At 33.2% G+C, this 21,384-nt stretch overlaps 1 protein-coding gene across 2 annotated transcripts in view; it reads left to right on the forward strand.

Moving 5' to 3' along the window:
* Positions 1-21,384, forward strand: part of LOC115875156 (chitin synthase chs-2) — a 75,136-nt gene that overhangs the window by 45,028 nt on the left and 8,724 nt on the right. For both annotated transcript variants that reach the window (XM_030890546.1, XM_030890545.1), the window contains exons 3-14: positions 3,778-4,022; positions 4,617-4,910; positions 6,877-7,277; positions 9,064-9,865; positions 12,253-12,423; positions 17,290-17,556; positions 18,969-19,167; positions 19,222-19,387; positions 19,513-19,779; positions 19,988-20,293; positions 20,446-20,690; positions 20,766-21,075. In XM_030890546.1, the coding sequence (XP_030746406.1) occupies positions 3,778-4,022; positions 4,617-4,910; positions 6,877-7,277; positions 9,064-9,865; positions 12,253-12,423; positions 17,290-17,556; positions 18,969-19,167; positions 19,222-19,387; positions 19,513-19,779; positions 19,988-20,293; positions 20,446-20,690; positions 20,766-21,075 (3,673 nt within the window). The remainder of the gene's footprint in view (positions 1-3,777; positions 4,023-4,616; positions 4,911-6,876; positions 7,278-9,063; positions 9,866-12,252; positions 12,424-17,289; positions 17,557-18,968; positions 19,168-19,221; positions 19,388-19,512; positions 19,780-19,987; positions 20,294-20,445; positions 20,691-20,765; positions 21,076-21,384) is intronic.

The following is a 21,384-nucleotide window of genomic DNA, read 5'->3' on the forward strand; positions in this document are numbered from 1 at the left end:
TAAGACTGAATCAAAACGGGGAACATATACACACCTATAGATAACATAGAAACAAGACAACTTGTCTGGTATAGACCCGTGATGAGAGCTCTGGGAAGATCGATGGCCAAAAAGAGCTATAGAATATTCCCCTAGAAATCGAAGAAGAAGCGGTTGTTTGACCAAGATGCGGTTGTTTGGTTCGATTAGTCGATGCAATGTCGGTTTTTGAGCAAACCATCAAGAGAAATATCCCGAACACATTGGAAAATTTTCCAGACTAACAAATTGCATTAAAGTATTAAATTATTCTGGGTTCCAGGCCACAGCAACATTAAAGGCAACAAAAAAACCGATGAGCTAGCTAGGCAAAGACCATCGGCATCCTATCTTGGTTCAGAGCCAGTACTGGGGGTACCCAAATGTATGGCCCGTAGTGCACTAAAACTCTGGATCAGGAAAAAGCAGAATGTCCACTGGAGAAACAGACAGGGGCACAGGCACATCAAGGCCTTTACCTAACTCTAAAACCGCACATTAGAACTGCTAATGCTTAACAGGAATAAAGTGCGGATTACAACAGGCCTCTTGACATGACACATGGCTGTCAAGTGTTACCTGAACAAGCTCAGCAAATATCAAGAAAGTCTTTGCTGCAGACTCTGCAGTAAAGATCCTGAAACAGTGGAGCACATAATATGTCAATGCGAGGCTCTGGATGGCAAACGACACTTTTTATTTGGGAAAACTAGGCTAGAACCGGAGGAACTATTCTTCCATCCTATCAAGGACCTACATAAGTTAGTGCATGGCTCAGGGATAGGAGAATGGGTGCAGATATAGAAAGGGGACAAACACAATAGGCCTCACAGGTCGCAGTGTTTCCGGCAGAAGAAGGCCCCTTGTTATTGGAAGAAAAAAAAACGAATTGCATTGACGAACCGAATCGACGAACTGCATCAGCAAGTAGTGAGTATGGGGTTTAATCGAATCTGGTTACTGACCAATAGCAACATTACGCAAACCCACGTTCCAAATAAAATTTCAAGAATATTATCGATTCAATTTTGATTTTCTATAAAATCTCGACGGTCGATATAAGATATTATCATGCCTAACTGAATCTGGTCACTGACCAATGGCAACGTTACGCAAACCCAAACGCCACAAGACATCTGCGAATTCTAAACCATATATACACGGTCGGCTGGTTGCGATTTTCAAACGGCATCGACCAGATCGAAACAGCCTTTGGGGGCAAAATAAAAGGAGAAAAATGGCGCGGCGGCAAGGTCGATCGCAGATCCAGTTTCGCATAAAAACAAAAGTGAACGGCTTTACGTACTTTCTCGTTTCGGGCCGAACGAACCATATCGAAGGTGGTACTGCGGCGCAATTCTATTGGTAGCACAGATAGAACGCTTATTGGAACATATGTTCTCGGTTGGGTTTTATTGGGAATTTTATTTTTATGTCTTTAGAAAATGGTAATAAAAAAGGAGTTTGATGACTGGTAAAATCTTAATAAAAACATTTATATACGTTTATTTTTCATTTTGTCCTTTACTCCTACGTGGAGCATAGAGCTTCAATAAATGCTCTCCGGCGGGTTTGGTTATTGGCAGTTGATTTGACATCTCGCCATGATCGGTTTACTGCTTCGATCTCCTTTTTAATTGTCCTTTGCCATGTATATCTTGGACGACCAGTTCTTCTACTGCCTTGTGGATAGCCACCACATATGATTTAAAAATTGTATATTTTAGGTAATTTTATTGTCATTAAAACATATTTTTTTTTTAAATCAAATGATGCGTCTAGAACTTAGCATACAAACGGATTTAAGTTTTGCATATTTGCTTATAAATGATTATAATACATATTTCTGAATTTAACAAATAACATAGACAAGGTGTTTTAAGAAGTCAACGAATTTACATTAATCTATCATTTAGGTATATAACGTCATTTTTTGTTAGTCTGTTTTGTTGTTAGAATTTTTTTAGAATTTAGAATTTAGAATGAGTGGGAGGGGGGTTAATCACTTCGACCTTACAGATCCATTGTGTCCCCCTTTCTTGAATCATAACTCATCATACAGTCCCAGGGCTTTGACAAAAGCCAGTATCTGGGACGGTTTTATAGAGGGTAGTTCTCCATCTCCAATATCAGTAGTACCAAAATTCATGGCACGAATGGTTGTCGTCTCGGCGCACTCAGTGATGAGGTGTACTGGTGTTTCACCATCTTCCCCACAGAATCTGCATTCGCCGTTTCTTCTTAGTTTCAATCTACTGAGGTGTTCATTGAGGAGACAGTGTCCTGTTAAAACCCCGTGACAATCCGAAGATTGTTCTTACTCAGACCCAGGAAGATCTGTGATTTTTTCTTGATCATAAGCCCTCAGAAACTTCTTCGAGTGTCTTAGACCATTGCAAGATTTCCATTCCAGGTTGCGGATGGAATCTTCCAAGTTCTTGAGTTCCGCCTTGAGTTGGTTACCACTTGGAAAGCAGAACGGTTCTGGTCCAGTTAGTGGAGTGTTCGCTCCTTTCCTAGCTAGATTATTTGCTTTTTCATTGCCTTCTATCCCTTAGTGAGCAGGCACCCAGTGTAGGAGGACTTTGTTTTCTTTGCCTAATTTATTCAGCTTCTCTATGCATTCTTTGACCAATTTCGAATTGATTGATACTGAGTTGATCGCCTTTAACGCTGCTTGACTATCAGATAAGATGGCTATTTCTTGTTTCCGATAGTTCCAATCTAAGATAAGTTGTACGCATCTCTCGATAGCGTAGATTTCTGCCTGTAGGATACTAGGATAAGTGCCCATTGGTTCGGAGTAATTAGCTCTCGGCCCAAACACTCCGATCCCTGTTCCCGTATTGGTTTTGGAAGCATCAGTATACCAAGTTATGGTATGGTCTTTTAACTGCTGGGCAAGCGTTTCGCTCTTCCAATCCTTCTTATTGCTCAATACTACATTGACATGTTTGTAAAAGTTGTACGTTCTTGGCATATCGTCCATTGTTGTAAGTTAACAAGAATGTTAGTTTATATGCACATATTATATGTTAATAACTATAATTACTACTATATGCATATTTATCTCCTATATTAATAATATTATTATTTAAAAATAATGTGTATACAGGGTGTCCCAGGCTGAGCGTGCATTAGAAGTTTCTAGAGAACTACAATATCTAGATCGGAGATTTTTTGTTTTACGAGATCTATCGATTAAAAATATTTTCAATGTGGCGGCACTTCCAATACCGGAAGTTGACAGCAACTTTCTTATTTTAAATAGGTTCTCCATTTTTTATTACATACTTAAATTCTCTGTAAAATTCTATGAGTTTTGATATAAACAATCTATACTTAACATTAACCGTTTCTGAGAAAAAAATATTTGAAATTTTTAAAGACTGCCTGACAAAAAAAATTGTATAGCCTAAACGTCAAATTTAGTGATTACCACAGCCACTGTGACTTAAAGAGAAGATATGTGACTATCTATTTCAAAAATTTAATTGTTCGAATGTCATATAATATTGGTCGTAGCTGTCAAACACAAATCATTTACTTCAAATGGAAACCCACTTTTTTCACTAGTGAAAAGATTTTCAATTTGTTACTTTTTGACTATACATGTTCCTAGACCTAAAATATATCGTTTTTACGTTATTAACAGACAATAACTGTCACTGTCACATATTCTTTTACTGGACAAAGTATTCCCACTCTAATTACATCCAAGAAAATATAGCTAATTGTTTTATTTTTTCTTTGTTTCAGTGTTAGAACTGTGCAAGAAACCAAAGGATGGGACGTGTTCAGGGACCCTCCCATCAAGGAGGAGTCTGGATCGATGGCAAACCAAAAATGTTTAGAAATTACCGTAAAATGTCTAAAAGTAGTAGCATATTTAGTCACATTTATTATAGTCTTAGCGTCTGGTGTTATATCGAAAGGAACCCTATTATTTATGACCTCGCAATTAAAACCAGACAAAGTCGTACCATATTGTAATAAAGATTTAGGTAAGTAAAGTTGGTACATATATAAATATGATTACAGGAATCTAAATTGGAATTTACCTGGTAGAGCCCAATTTTTACTTAAACTAACTAATGTAATTTAAATCAGATTAAAACTTGGCCCAAAAAGTTATACAGGGTGAGACAAAATTAATATTGAACATTGGTCACCTTTAAAAGCAATTTACTCTTTTATTTGGAATGGAACACCCAGTATATTATTCCGATATTTAGTGGGAAATTCGTGTCGCTTCAAAATACTATTAGGTTTGTCTACCCCTCAAACAAGGATTTTTCTAGATATTTTCATTTTTATGATTTAGTGTCTAGATCTTTATTATTTGCTAAAATCAAGGTGGCTGTGATAAGCCTCACGTTACTTCAATATAACTGTCAAATTAATTCAACTTCAATAACTAGTTATCATTTTGTGTAATTTAAAATAAAAAAAGTCTCAGAAATTTGCCGAAAATGGAAACTTATCATATATCAGACAGAACTCTATTGATAGAAGAGTAGAGATAGAGACTAGATGATAAAACTACTGTTGAGGTAACAAATGATTATATTAAAAGTGTTCTTGTTGTTGATTTACAGGTAGAGAAAAACAATTTATAGTAAAAATACCGACGCAGGAACGAGTAGCATGGATGTGGTGCCTGTTTTTCGCGTTTTGTGTGCCTCACCTGGGAGCGCTGTTCAGATCGACGAGAATGTGCTACTTCAAGTCGTCAAAAAGGCCGAAATTTTCACATTTTCTCATGCTGTTCCTACCCGAAACAGCCCATACCATCGGATTGGCTCTTTTGTTCTTCCATGTTCTGCCAGACATCGATGTGGTCAAAGGAGCCATGTTAACGAATTGCTTATGTTTCATGCCAGCAGTTTTAGGTAATGTATATCAATATAATATGCAGAAGAAAAAAAAAACATTACACAACAAAGACATTTATGTGTATGTAGACAACATATTCTATACCGGGTGCGTCTCAAAAGTGGCTCACCCCTATAACTTTTTTATTTTTTCAGATAAAAAAACGAGATTTGGTATGTTAGTATATGACATAAATTAAGATTGAGTGACGTAATCAATTGTTTTCGGTCATTTCCGGTCTCACCGGAAATGACTACAACTTTTGATTTTTAAATGGCACCATCCGTATTTTTTACTTTATTCGATAGAAAATGACCCTCTAAAGAAAATGACAGATATCATACGTTAACTTTTGACATTGTTGCATATGGTATTTGAAATTGTAAAATACGGTTCATAACGACAATTTGACTCGAAATACCAAAAGTGTGGTACCAAATTATTCGTAAAAAATTCATTTTCCAAATATGCCAAAGAGCAACTCTCATTCCATTTGAAAAAAAAAGATATATGATTAAATATACAATCTCAGCACATTTTAACAGGCCAGGACAAGACACTAAAACCATGAGACAATCAAATCTATTTTTCCAAGGCTCCTTGATTAAAAATTAGTGTTGTGGGTTTAAAACACCCATGAATAGAAATTTAAAATACGATGTTTTTTAAAGCGAATATGCCAAAAGTTGACATATGATATGTCATTCTATTCAGAGTGTCATTTTCTATCGAATAAAGTACAAAAATACCGAGGGTGCCATTTAAGAATTAAAAGTTTTTTGATTTTTAAATGGCTCCCATTTTGAAAAGCCTTTGGTGTCCAATCAGAAGAAACATGAATAATTGGCGACAAAATTAAATAAATATTTTTAGGAATTGTTTTTAAATTGTCTACGTAAAGCTCTTATACACCATTCTTATTACAAAATAGCTTGGTCAAAATCAAGTACTTCTCTCAACTAAAATTTGATTCTTTGTAACTGATCATCATTATTCTGAACATACTTTACCTTAAAGAGATTTCCTTCATTTTGAAAAAAAAGCGAAAAACGCAACAAAAATGCCTAAATTTAAGGAAGCCGTTTTTATAGGAAATAATAATAATATCTTTAGTTTAACAATTTAAGTACTAGAATTTCATCTTATGTGTAAAATTCATAACAGCGTACCACACCTTAACTATTATTTCTTTGTTTGTTCATATCATGTAGTTATGAATGTGACATATATAAATTGCAATTTTAACAGGATATAATTAATTCAAAGGTATAATAAATAATATACAGTATGTCCCCGGATTGTTGTTACAAGAGGAAAAACCTTTTTATAACTGAAATTTTGAGAAAAATGCTTTCTTCACAAAAAATTTTGCTTGTTCCCAAATGGTGAATTCCGTTTTGTACTTTCCAAATTTCCATACAGTTTTAGAGAAAATTAAAAAAACGCGAAATGGTTGATTTTTTTCTAGGTCCTAAAAATCAAGAATCTATTGAAATATAATTTCGTTTTTATTCTTTGACAGGTGGTTATGATTTGGTTATGATTAATTTTGATTAACGTTATATTTTTGACTGTGGTTATAGTGTCACATTTTTCGATAAATATTATCACCCTTACCATAGTATTGAACTAAATAAATTTTGTACTACTTTAACATCTTAAAACAGCAAAAATATGTTAATTAAAATTCTATCAATAACAATATATCAAAGAATGAAAACGAATATATATTACCATAGAAACACGTTTATGGTTTTTACAACTTAGAAAAGATTCAACTATAATTTCTAATTATAGTTTCTAATTGCACGTTTTGTTATATCAATCTAATTAGTTCACAAAATAAAGCTGTATGGGTTATACAAAATTAATGTGAACATGAATTACAAAATTACATGAATCGCTTATTTAGTTTATAATATATCAAAATTAATTTCCTTTCTTATTATATAAAAATATTCTTAAAATGTGACCCATTTCTAGGTCTTCTATCCCGAAACAACAAAGAATCAGGAAGATTCATAAAAGTGATCATGGACATGATAGCCATCGCAGCACAAGCCACCGGTTTCATCGTATGGCCCATCGTGGAAAACCGAGCGGATCTCTGGATCATTCCAGTAACGATATTCCTCATCTCCATCGGCTGGTGGGAGAACTACATTTCCAAGCATTCCCCCATACCTTTCATCAAAAAACTGGGCAAGATCAAGGACTCCTTCGACCAGACCAGATATTTCAGTTACATGTTCATCTCCGTTTGGAAAATACTAGTGTTTTTCGTGACCATCCTGTTTATCATATTGATCAGGGAAGGAGAGGTGGCGTTTTTCTTTACGGAGTTCTCGGAGAGCTTCAACGTTCACCCGATCACGGTGCTAGAGGTAAGATAAATAGGCATTTAACTCGGCGTGACAGTTCGATTAATATCACAACCTTGACAATACAGAATATAATATTACATAGAAAACGTTTGAAATAATGTATTTGATAAGGTTAATACTTTTTCTGGTATTCAAAAGGCACTCATTAATCAGATATGTATAACTATTAGTCAGATTTGATGTTTTTTCTTTTTGAATACCAATTTTTTACACAAACATTTCATCGATTGTCATTTCAAAGCCTCTGTGACGCCCTTTTTTCGTTTATAGAGTACGAATTGTTTTCTTAAAAAAATATTTTAGGAGACAATACTTCATATCATTTAAAATATTAGTTCATTTAATCAAAATTATGGCAAAAAAGTGATTTCAAACCACAGTGTATTCAAAATTGAAAAAAGTGTTAAATGAAAACTTGAATATATTGTTATCAAGCCATAAAAATCATTCGACTTTGCTAGTCAGAAGGTATTAAACGGTAAATAACAATTTATAAAAGAAACACTATAAGGAAAAAAGAAAAATGTTTAAAACAGCTATGAAATTATAGGGAAAAATACTATTCTTACTATCAATGGCTGTTAGTAAACAAAAGCTTGAAAAAAATCACAGAAAAAAATATTGTTCCTCCATAGAAAATCTTAAGATAGATTTCAAAATTAAAATAAAATAAATAAAGCAAATACTGTGAAAAATAAATAAATAATCATTATCCATAATGTTAAAGGTATTATAGTAATTTATATTTACAAATAATTTTATTAATAATAATTCCTTTAAAAATTAGTCTATAGAAACCAACTAGAAATCTCTGATATTTTAGAGTTACATAGAGTAACTACAAATAAATTTACTCAACTTTTTAGTCGGAATTTGTACACAGCAGAATATGGAATACAGGGTGTCCCAGGCTGAGTGTGCATTAGAAGTTTCTAGATAATCACAATATCTGGATCGGAGATTTTTTCCACTTCATTGTATAGTTAAAAAGTAACGAATTGAAAATCCTTTTCACTGGTGAAGAAAAGTGGGTTTCCATTTGAAAAAAATGATTTATAATATTTTTTAGTCGCTCAATACCATGACAGCTGCGGCAATTATTATATAACATTCGAACAATATTTAATTTTTGAAATAGATAGCCACATGTCTTCTCTTTATGGCACAGTGGCTGTGGTAATCACTAAATTTGACGTTTAGGCTATACACATACTTTTGACAGGCCGTTTTTTTCGTCCAAAAATTTTTAAATATTTTTTCTCAAAAACGGTTAATTTTAGATATAAAGTGTTTCATAGAATATCAAAATTCATAAAATTTTACAGAGAATTTAAGTATGTAATAAAAAATGGAAGCACCCATTTAAAATAAGAAAGTTGCTGACAACTTCCGGTATTTCCGGAAAGGCCGCCATATTGAAAATATTTTTAATCGATAGATCTCGTTGTGAAAAAATAATGTACAAAATATCTCCGATCTGGATATTGTAGTTCTCTAGAAACTTCTAAGGCACGCTCAGCCTGGGACGCCCTGTATATTTGTTTATTCAGACTTGAATTTTACATATCAATAATACATAAATAATACTAACGTAATATATAGTATACAGACAATAAATTGACAGGAAACACCAGTTTTGTAGCAATTTTACAACCTAAAGTTTGGACAATATTCAAATTTAAGGTCCCCTAAACAGAAAAGATAATAAATCAAACGCAAAACCGATTTTCGATTCTTTTTTTCGGTAGAAGAACATTATGCTAATGGCTCCATTACTCATTTTCAGATCAAACCCGTCCTGGGTGGCACCGTCCTACCTGACATCTCCGAGATAATCCCCACGGGAGACGACACTGTCATACCATCAAACGACTGGAGCGCCTTATACGTCATGATGATCCACATCCTGGCGTCCTACTTCGTCTACATTTTCGGAAAATTCGCTTGCAAAATCATGATCCAAGGTTTCTCATACGCTTTCCCAGTCAACCTCACCATCCCAGTATGCGTATCACTCTTAATAGCAGCTTGTGGGTTAAGAAACGGAGATCCCTGCTTCTTCCATGAGACCGTTCCAGACTATTTGTTCTACGAAATACCTCCAACGGCATTTTTGAACGATTTCATCTCGCACCAGCATGCTTGGATTTGGTTAGTGTGGCTTTTGTCTCAAACATGGGTCACTTTGCATATCTGGACACCGAAATGCGAGCGTTTGGCTAGGACAGAGAAACTTTTTGTTATCCCGATGTACGAGGGGCTTCTCATCGATCAAAGTATGGGTATGAACAGAAGAAGAGATGATGAGGCTGATGTTAAAACGGAAGATTTGGACGAGATTCAGAAAGAAAAGGCTGACGAGTATTACGAGACTATTTCGAATCATACTGACGGTTCTTCCCCGAAGACTATCAAGAGTTCTGACAACATTACGAGGATCTATGCTTGTGCTACTATGTGGCACGAGAACAAGGAGGAAATGATAGAGTTCTTGAAGTCGATTTTGAGACTGGATGAAGATCAATCTGCTAGAAGGGTGGCGCAGAAGTATTTGAGGGTGGTTGATCCAGATTATTATGAATTTGAAAGTAAGTATATAATAGAAACAATACTGTGTATGTTGGAATCACTATTTTAAAAAGTAAATTTGTTTTATAAAAGTAAATTCTTTATTAAAAATAATCAGTTTAGTGCTGATATAAACCATCATTTATAGAAATTATTGTCTGTGGAGTATCGGAGATTTTTTTTCAAAATTTCAAATGATACTACATTACATTTATGTTCCTGTATTTTATCCTGTATATACAGGGTGATCCGAACTGAATTCCGGAAACTTTGCCAGCATATTCTGCAGGTAAAAATAAATAAAAAAGTTCGTATAAATGTATGTCCGTATACAGGGTGTAGAAGTTTCATTTTTATTTCGATTTGTTCTAAATCATTCCGGAAGTAACGTCAATATTTGGATGAAAATTGGTGTCTAGGAGTTTTTCCACATGAGAAATTTGATTTTGATGTCAATATGACTGCTTGTAGGGAGCGCCACCTACAACATGTGTTTTAACTGTTTTGAAGAGTAATAACTTTTCGTCCCTACCTGTATAAAACTACTGAGTGAAAAAATATACATTTACATGATTTTCCACGTTAAAAATATATCTTAAAAATCGCTACGAGTAATCGTTCTAAAGATATTTAGAATGGAAATAGTCAATACATGTCATTATTAACAAAAAATAAATATGTTGACTAGTTGGTTTAAGGGTTTCAGTCAAATGAAATGATAAATTTGAAACTTACTACCGTATGATCGAAAAAAAATGTCGTCCAGTTAGCAAATTTACATATAAAGTGACAGCGATCTTTATTTCATAACCATCGCTGACGCTGTTTTTTTTTTCGTTTCCAAATCACAAATAGATAAAGTTCGATTCCAAATATCTCGAAAACCATTACTCCAAGCGATTTTTAACAAGAGACCTTTTTTACGTAAAAAACGTCATAAATGTATATTTTTTACACTGTGGTTTTATACAGGTACGGACGAAAACTTATTACTCTTCAAAACAGTTAAAACCTTTGAATAAGAAGACTAAGGAAGGAGCATAATGCTATCCATGTATTCATGCATGGTGGGCGGAAAAAGCGCCATAAAAGCACTCTAGGGTGGGGATTCTTGACAGTTCTGTTTGACGATTCATTTGACACATTTGAATTTGATTTGAAATTTTGTGGATTCGTCAGTCTTTACGGAGCTTATTTTATGTTATTTATTATTTATTCTACTACTGATAGTTGTACAAAGGTAGTAAATCTAGATGGAAATTGTGGCAGCACTTAAATTAACAGTGACACTATCGCGATTTATCGAAAAAGACTCTAAAATAGTTGGCTGTGTAGCGTGCGGTAGATCTCGGCAAAAATTGAGTGAAATAATGGAACAACTTTTCGCTAGTAAGTGACTATATAATATACATACGTGTAGTAAACCGATCATTTATGAAATTCACTTAAATTAACTAAATTATATATTTTTCTTGCATTTTAGCTTTTATTTATTACTTGTCAAAGATTAGATGTCAAAGAATTTAGATACGTTAATTTGACTCATCTGCTTCAGTAGCGTATCGGATGTTTGTGGTAATAAATACTTATTATAACTTACCTATCTATTTTTATTAGAATTATATATTTTTATAACAATTTTAATAACTACCAACATTTATTCACACCGTAAAATAAAACAACAAATTATTGAGTCTACCCCACGTCTACCCTACATCATAGTTTTACATTTTTTAAATAAAATTAGAACGACACTGATAAACCGGAATTTAAATCGGCCATATTTGAGGCCCATCGCGGTGTACCTAAGATTTTTGATATGCTCCTTCCTTAGTCTTCTTATTCAAAGGTTAAAACACATGTAGGTGGTGCCCTCTACAAGTAGGAGTCATATTGATATAAAAGTCAAATTTTTCATGTCAAAGAACTCCCAGACACCGATTTTCATACAAATATCGATATTAGTTCAGAAATTATTTGGAAAAAATCAAAAAAAATTAAACTTCTACACCCTGTATCTCTGAATCGAAGCATTTTAGGACATAGATTTATACGAACTTTTTTACTTATTTTTATCTAGCCGAAGTTTCCGGAATACAGTTCAAACCACCCTGTATAAAACATACATTTAATTGAAAAACTACGGCCTTGTATCTCTTGTAGCTTTTGAAATCCCAATCAAAACACAAATTTGGACACCCTGTACACCACAATACTCTATCGAAAGCCTTAACTGTTCTTCCCCGATCGATCTTATCAACCAAAAAATAACAGTAACCTAACAGTACTACAATGAATCTTGTAAATCACGCCGCCACTCCCCCGGGAAAGACCCAACGCATATTACTTTCATATTTCTCCTGCACAATGATGATTTGACGAAAAATCAATGTAATCTTCTTGACAGCTCATATCTTCTTCGATGACGCGTTCGAGATCGCCGACCACAACGATGACGACACGCAAGTCAACAGGTTCGTTAAACTTTTGGTGGCTACCATAGACGAGGCGGCATCCGATGTGCACCAGACCCATATCAGAGTCAGGCCACCTAAGAAAATACCCACTCCTTACGGAGGTAAGACGACATAAGTACCGTATGATCAAAAATTTAATATTAAGAGAGATTTTGACAGTTAAAGAAATCCACGCCCATATATTATAAAGTCTGTCCAACGAGAAGATCCTTGACAGTGATAGATGTGTCTGTCATTTTAATTTCAAAGTAGTTTATTTTATTTTACAAAGAAATAAGTTGGCACAACTGGAACGCATAGAAGGAAATATTTAAAATTTGGTTGACAAGATGACAAGTGATTATCATAGATAAATGCAACAAGTTTAGATTGGAAAGCCCGTAAAAATTTTAGGTCGCGAAATTAATTTGGGTCGCGACCGTTATACGCGATCTGGCGCTGCTATAGCGGTCGCTAAGAACAACGGCAAACAAAAACAGAAATAATTTTCTCTTGTCAAAGTCAGAATCTTCAAAAATCATAATAATCTTTCAAAATCTAAACCGCTCTCACTAAAGAAATTCCGAAAAGTGTTTATAGCGTCCATTTTCAAAGTAATTATTGCTATCTTGTGAGTTTAATTCAAGTTTTATTTACTCCAACCGGTAATAATTGTGAAAAAGTGGCATTAAAAACTTAAAAAGCTGTGCTGAGAACTGTAAACTGCAAAACCATCGTGGATCGTGGCATAACGTCGGTTTCCAATGTTTCATAGGTATTTAATACATGCGTCCTTATATAAAATAAAGTTTCTTGTATGCAACACACTGTATTTTATTTATAAAATTAAACGAAAATAATAATAAATTTGATTAAACAATATTTGGCGATATAATTCCGGAAAAAGCCGAACCGCTCCGAAATTTTCAAAAGTTTTGGGTCGCGACCGTTGCAAGAATAGCGCCAAATAGTGTTTACATTGTCCTTATAGGCACTTTCCAATCTAAACTTGTTTCATTTATCTATGGTGATTATTTCAAAATATTGTGAAAAAAACTGTATAAAACTGAAAAAATGTAATCGAGTTATTTTATTTAATAAAAACGGTATGTGTTAATACAAAACAAACAAGAACAAGACACTACATACCAAAAAAATATAAAAAAGAACTATTATTTACTTTCAAGCTTTATGAAACTACCCGCATTTTGTAATATTCCACAGGAATAAATAAAACAACATAGGTAAATAAAACAAACTATTTTATTAATAATAACACCTACCAAATTTTATACCTTAAAGGTTGATTAATTAACTTTAATCTTAATTTTTTTAAACCAGTACCTTTTGACATTATTTTTCTGCAGTATTAAAATCCATTATTTACCTATCGTGTGATGTCGATATTTTACAGCTACTCCAGTTTTTAGTATGTGTTTAGTTTGATCCTTCTACCACATACGAGATGCACTTATCTACGACGAGATGGTATACGAACTTTAATGATGGTAACTTTATTGGTGTATAAGACTTTTTACCTGGGCAGCGAGTATTAACCATAAACTGTGCTCTGGGTCTACAGTTAATTTTCAGTCGATTTTTCCTCCACTTGACTTCAAAAGACACAAAACACACGTAATAATACGAATCAAAATGCATCATCTTCCAAAACGCAGGGTATTTTACAAAAGTTGACACAAAATTATAACCTATAATTTGGCAAGACTTTGACAAGCGTCAAAAATGACAAAAATGAAAAAGGCGAGTTCATACGCATCGGCGTCCGTTTGTCGTTCATCATTCCGTCAAACCAATAAAATTGAAATACGATCTGTCATTTTTTAAATAAACCAATAAAACTGGTTAAAAACAACAAGACACGACGCATGACGGATTTATATTTAAACGCATCCATAGATAACCACAGAATAACTACAGAACGATCAGTCAATGTAATAAAAAAGCGAACAAAATTTTTGCTGCCATCTATAGTGGGCCGAGTGCGGCTCAGGGCTTCAAGGTCAAAATAATTATTTATTAAATAAAAAAAGTCGTGTCGGCGGCACGATTCGAACCGGCTACCTTCGTGTTGCTAGACGAGAGCCTTATCCCCTACACCACCAGATATCTTGACGAGAATTATATCTTTATGGTAATAAATTATGAATTCAGCCTGCTACAACGGATATGTAAAATTTATCCTAGAGGCTGCTTATACTTTGAAAATTCATCTCGTTGCAGTTCATCACAGTTGTATAATTCAAGAAGCACTAAGAAATATGACACCTTTGAATAATATAATATGAAAAAGTTGGAGTCGGAATACAATAAAAAGCACGAGAAATACATTTTGTATTAAAAACAAAATAAAGGCAGCTTAAATATAGTTTGAAGCATAAATAAAGGAGTATTTGAAGTACTGTGTGGATGGAAGAGGGAAATTAATCGCAAAATTCATAAAATGAATTTAAAGACCGAGCCAATCGTAACGTTTGAAGCAACCATACATACACGAAGAACTGTTCTGCAACCATATATACACGACGTAAATTAGCACCATCTATAGTGGGCCGAATCGTCAATTTGTAATTTAATGCTCCATAAGAGTGACTGAGCCCTGTAGATAACTTAAAAATTATTAGAAACTTTTTTTAGTAAAATAAATAGATTGGTATGGGACGTCATCTGCTTTTCTTCTGTCATCGTCTGTCGAAATCTTACCTGAGAAAAAAAACAGAGTTATACACATGGCCAAAATTATTGCATACAGGGTTGTTCACCACATACGACACGGAATATTGTAGCTAAACGATTAGATTTTTACAAATTGTAAGTTTTGGGTTCGTTGAAGGACTATTAGAGCTACAATTTAAAAATATTTTTACAAGATACAGAGTGTCCCAAATAAATAAAAAATATCAAAGTTGTATTTTTTTAAATGGAACACCCTGTATATTATTACATTTTTAGTTTCTGCGATTAAAATAAAGGTGAATTTGATTAAGGTTTATTACACTTAAACCTTACCGTTTTTGAAATATTTTCAATTTTGTGAAATTGCAGTATAAAGTTTAAGGCTTCATTTCTCCGAGGGTGTCAAAGTTTTTAATACTAAATATTTACAGAAGTTTATTAATTGATCAGTTATTGTGTTGCAATAATAAAAATTTTACTACGTTATACAGAGTGTCTAAATATTTATTTTAAATAATTATTAGCTTTAAACGGCAATAACTTGTTTAATTTAAATGGAACAGCCTGTATATTTTATGAGAATCAGATGCACAATTTAATTTTGTATCAAATTGTATTATACCATTTTTACCTATCTCTTCAAGTTTCCGTAGAAAATGCATTTTCTTGTAATTTAGAACTCATTTATCAATATACCCATGGACTATTGACATTTTAGATTATTTTTAAAGATGTACCAAATTTTTAAAGAGTACAGATACTAATATTGTCGATATAATTCGTTTATTTCATTAAAAAATAAAAAAAAACTGTTTAAATATTTGTTAAAGAGGGTCAATTAATATGATTCCAGTATTCAAACCACATTAACTGACTGTTTGCGTTGATTAATAATAATTGCTCCAAATACTAAAAAACTGAATTTTGTATGGGCATTAGACAGTGTGATAAAAAGTAACACCTTAAAAATGATATTTCATTTTTTAATAAATGCTTATTTATAACTACAGAGACTTTAATTTGATAACTTATTATTATATTGATTTCTGACTCAAATCCACATTTATTTATAATAATTTAATAACGAACACAATTAAGTATGTAATTAATTAGTATATGGGCGCAAATAATGGTGTTATATTTAATTAATGGTATACTCTTTTATAAAGATTTAAATAGTTTTCTTTTTGCATACAAATGGGCTAGTAATATTATCGTTTTGCTAAAAACGATAATATTACTAGTCTGTACATTTTGTACATTTGTTGCTTTAAAAACAATCTAAAATGTCAATATTCCATAGATATATTGATAAATGAGGTCTAAATTATAAGAAAATGCATTTTATACGAAAACTTGAAGGGATAGGTAAAAAATGGTATAATACAATTTGATAGACAATTTAATTGTGCATCTGATTCTCCTAAAATATACAGGGCATTCCATTTAAATTAAAGAAGTTATTGCCGTTTGAAGCTAATAATTATTTAAAATAAATTTTTAGACACTCTGTATAAGGTAGTATTATTTTTATTATTGCAACACAATAACTGATCAATAAATAAACTTCATTAAATATTTAGTATTAAAACATTGATACCCTTGGAGAAATGAAGCTTTTAAAAATTTTACTGCAATTTCAAAGAATTGAAAAATATTTCAAAAACGGTAAGGTTTAAGTATAATAAAACTTAATCAAATTTACCTTTATTTTAATCGTAGAAACTAAAAATGTAATAATATACAGGGTGTTCCATTTAAAAAAATACAACTTTGATATTTTTTATTTATTTGGGACACTCTGTATCTTGTAAAAATATTTTTAAATTGTAGCTCTAATAGTCCTTCAACGAACCCCAAACTTACAATTTGTAAAAATCTCATCGTTTAGCTACAATACTCCGTGTCGTATGTGGTGAACAACCCTGTATATATTTCCAGATTGTTTATGCAACATCATTTTTATATTGTTTAATCGCTATTTCTTTATGTATAACGATAAATTTAATAAAAACTGAGAAACGCCTACCACACAATACCTTCAGAAATCAATTAGGTATTTGTCATTGCCAGAAGTGCGAATTATAACGTTCCAAAAAATCTTATATCTTAGAAAAGAATCTAAAAAAATCATCAAAATACGATGATATTGTCCTTTTTTCTAATTATATTGCCTGATTTATTAAAGCAATATCGTTACAAAAATAAAACACTGACATGACAATTGAGAAATAAATCACTTTTAACGGAAATTTTATGAGCATGACTGTATAGTATGAATATAATATTCGTAGGTCGTCTCATTTGGCAACTGCCGGGAAAAACCAAGATGATCGCCCACCTGAAGGACAAAATGAAGATCAGACACAGGAAACGATGGTCCCAAGTGATGTACATGTACTATCTTTTGGGACACCGTCTCATGGAATTACCCATTTCAGTAGACAGAAAAGAAGCCATAGCCGAAAATACCTATTTGTTGACTCTTGATGGCGATATTGATTTTCAGCCATCCGCTGTACTGTTGCTTATCGATTTGATGAAGAAAAATAAGAATCTAGGTAAAGAACTTGTGGGAAATATTGTGAATATCTATTAGATACTAAAATAAGCAAAATTTGTTGTTTCTGTAATATTTTTATGACGATTGGCAACATATGCCAATCTATAGTTTATTATAACTAATTAAAAATTTTTCTGTATTTTATATTTGTACTAGCGTGTACCCGCGACTTCGTTCGCGTCGAATTAATCATTTGTAATGGTGATGATAAAACAAAGCAAGAATTTCCATTAAACTGGATAAAATGTTCTCACATTTATGTCAGCATGAGAAAATACAATATGGCGATATTATTATATTAACTTCTAACTATTCATCTCGTTGGAATTTGACTTTCGAAAAATCCGTTTGCCAAAAATAAGCTTTTTACGTCAAGCAGTTTAATCAGAATCGTGGTTAATCAATTGCCCAACTTTTTGGAACACCCTGTATGATTTTTAAAAAAAAATCAAAATATGTAAAAAAACAAATTAAATTATGCGTGTCCAAGCGTTTTCCCGAAAGATTAACCGTTTTTAAATAACAAATATTGTAATATTTGAGGGGCGTTTTCACCCTCTTGGAGTTTCATATTCGAGAAACCCCTCCTTATCAAACCTCTACACCCCACTGTCAATACGTTTGCCAAAAATCAGCTTTAAACGTCAAGGAGTTTAGGCAGAATCGTGATTACTCAATGGTCATATTTTATGAAACACCCTGTATAAATTTTTAAAAAATCTTAAAATATGTAAAACAACAAAATAAAATATACGTGTTTAAGAGTTTTTCCGAAAAACTCACCGGTTTTTAAATAAAAAATATTCTAATATTTGAGGGGTGGTTTCACCCCCTTAGAATTCGAGTTTCGTAAAATCTCTTCTTATCGAACCTCTACACACTAAAGTCAATCCGTTTTCCAAAAATCAGCTTTTTACGTCAAGCGCTTTAAGCAGGATCGTGATTAATCAATGACCAGATTTTTCGAAATACCCTGTATACATTTTTAAACAATCTTAAAATATGTAAAAAACAAAATAAAATATATGCGTTTAAGCGTTTTTTCGGAAACTTGACCGTTTTATAAATAAAAAATATTGTAATATTTGAGGGGTGGTTTCACCCCCTTGGAACTGGAATTTCGAAAAATCCCTTCTTATCGAACCTCTACACCCTAGAATCAACCGGTATGCCAAAATTGAGCTTCTTACGTTGAGTGGTTTGAGCACGATCGTGATTAATCAGTGAGTCAGTCACTTAAGGATTTTATATAATAGTATAGACAACGTTTTTTTATGTCTGGAGCATGTTTAGTTTTATCAAACAGTAGCAAAGTAAACCACATCTTTGTAAGTAAAAAACGAGAAACCCTGTAAACAAAATGGTACACCCTGTACAACTGATTAATATTATTTATATAAATCCTTTTAGGAGCTGCCTGTGGTCGTATCCACCCTGTAGGTTCCGGTCCCATGGTGTGGTACCAACTCTTCGAATATGCTATTGGTCATTGGCTGCAAAAAGCTACTGAACACGTCATTGGCTGTGTACTTTGTAGTCCTGGATGTTTCTCTCTCTTCAGAGGAAAGGCTTTGATGGACGACAATGTCATGAAGAAATACACCACATGGTAAAAGACTTTATAAGCAAAAAGTATTTTGTACTAAAATAACTGTCATTTCAGTTCTGCAGAGGCTAGGCATTACGTGCAATACGATCAGGGAGAAGATCGTTGGTTATGTACGTTACTTCTGCAAAGAGGATATCGTGTAGAGTATTCTGCTGCATCTGATGCTTATACTCATGCTCCTGAAGGTTTCAATGAATTCTACAATCAACGTCGAAGATGGGTAAGTTAGGTTTCACCAATTCATTATTGTCGAAGAAACTATACATTTGATTTGACGTATATTACACCTATCTCTAAATATTATATAGAAAATAAAGTAAACAGAGTAATGATTTTGATTTCTAGGTACCTTCCACTATTGCCAACATCATGGACTTGCTCATGGACTCGAAAAGAACCATCGACGTCAACGACAACATTTCCATGCCCTACATCGGCTACCAAATTCTTCTTATGGGAGGTACCATCCTTGGACCCGGTACTATATTCCTTATGTTGGTGGGTGCTTTCGTGGCCGCTTTCCAAATCGATAACTGGACTAGCTTCTACTACAACTTGTATCCCATTTTGTTCTTTATGTTGGTGTGCTTCACTTGCAAGTCAAACATACAGGTAAGAGTACCTATGATTTTGGTGTATCGTGATATTTGTGAACGTGATTTGTTGTTGTAACACTAAAGACTTTAATTTATTTTGGTATCTCAATAAAAAATCAACAAAAAATCACACTTTAAACTCGACTAATTCTGAATATTATGTCCAAGGACTTCACCATTACCCAATACAGTAGAATAATAAAATAATTTTCCTTTCCTTTCAGCTGATAGTTGCACAGATTCTCTCAACTGGATACGCCTTAATCATGATGGCTGTCATAGTTGGTACAGCTTTGCAATTGCGTGAAGACGGCATTGGATCTCCTTCAGCCATTTTCTTGATAGCTATGACGGGTTCGTTCTTCATAGCTGCGTGTCTGCATCCACAAGAATTCTGGTGTATAGTTCCTGGACTTATATACCTCTTGTCTATACCTTCTATGTACTTGCTGTTAATTCTCTACTCTATCATTAATTTGAACAACGTATCGTGGGGTACTCGTGAAGTAGCAGTTAAGAAAACTAAAAAGGTAACGTAAATATTCAACAATGCAAATGAATATATTACTAAATTATATTTTCTTATAATGTTTAAAACCTAAATTGCCGAAAAAGAAATGAACCCACCACAATGATATAGAGTCTATAGACATTTATTTAATTATTATAATAATATATTCAGGAACTGGAAGAAGAAAAGAAGCAAGCCGAGGAATTAAAGAAGAAAACTAAACACAAATCACTGCTCGGTTTTCTACAGAACGGTGGTACTAGCGAAGATGACGAAGGAAGCATCGAAATTTCATTAGCTGGTCTGTTCAAATGTATGCTCTGCACTCACCAAAAAGCTGGCGATGAAAAGGCACAACTCATCCACATCGGGGATTCCCTTGATATGCTTGGAAAACGATTGGATCATATTGAAAAGTAATATAGTGTTCCTAATATTCTTATTTGGGTATTCAGTTATCCAAGAAAATTTGGCACTTAACTATGTTATAGAATCGTTGATCCCATGGGTCATGCATCCAGAAAACGAAGCATGTCTGCCTCCTCAAGACACGGAGGAGACCACCATCATCTGAGCGCGGTGAACGAAGAAGCAGCTGAAGATGCATCTTCTGAATCCGATTCAGAAAGTACGTCGACCGTGCCACAGAACAAGAGGGATGATTTAGTCAATCCTTACTGGATAGAAGATCCAGATGTTGGTAAAGGAGAAGTGGAATTCTTGAGCAGCAACGAATTGCAATTCTGGAAAGACTTGTTGGCAAAGTATCTTTATCCTCTGGATGAAAACAAAGAAGAAAAGGTAATATCTATTAAGATTGTTTTAAAGTATTATAAAGTTTTATGTCAACAAAAGGGCCTACTTTGAAAGGGAAGATTGGGTTTATTGGCGTATAATTTCGATATATTGTTCAATTTTTATATTTTCTTTCTTATTATTAAGTGCTTACTTTCTTGCAATAATGTCGCTGACCAAATCTTTAAAAGAAAAAATAATAGATAGAAATATCTATGTTATGTTTATTGCAAACTATTCTTGAAACGACAAAATTTTTGTGTTCTTTTTTTTCAATGTTTGTCTTTTGACAACAGGAAGAGATTTTACTGAAAC

This window comes from Sitophilus oryzae, unplaced genomic scaffold (genome assembly GCF_002938485.1).
Source record: "Sitophilus oryzae breed Bouriz unplaced genomic scaffold, Soryzae_2.0 scaffold_1350_pilon_pilon, whole genome shotgun sequence".
NCBI lineage: Eukaryota > Metazoa > Arthropoda > Insecta > Coleoptera > Curculionidae > Sitophilus > Sitophilus oryzae.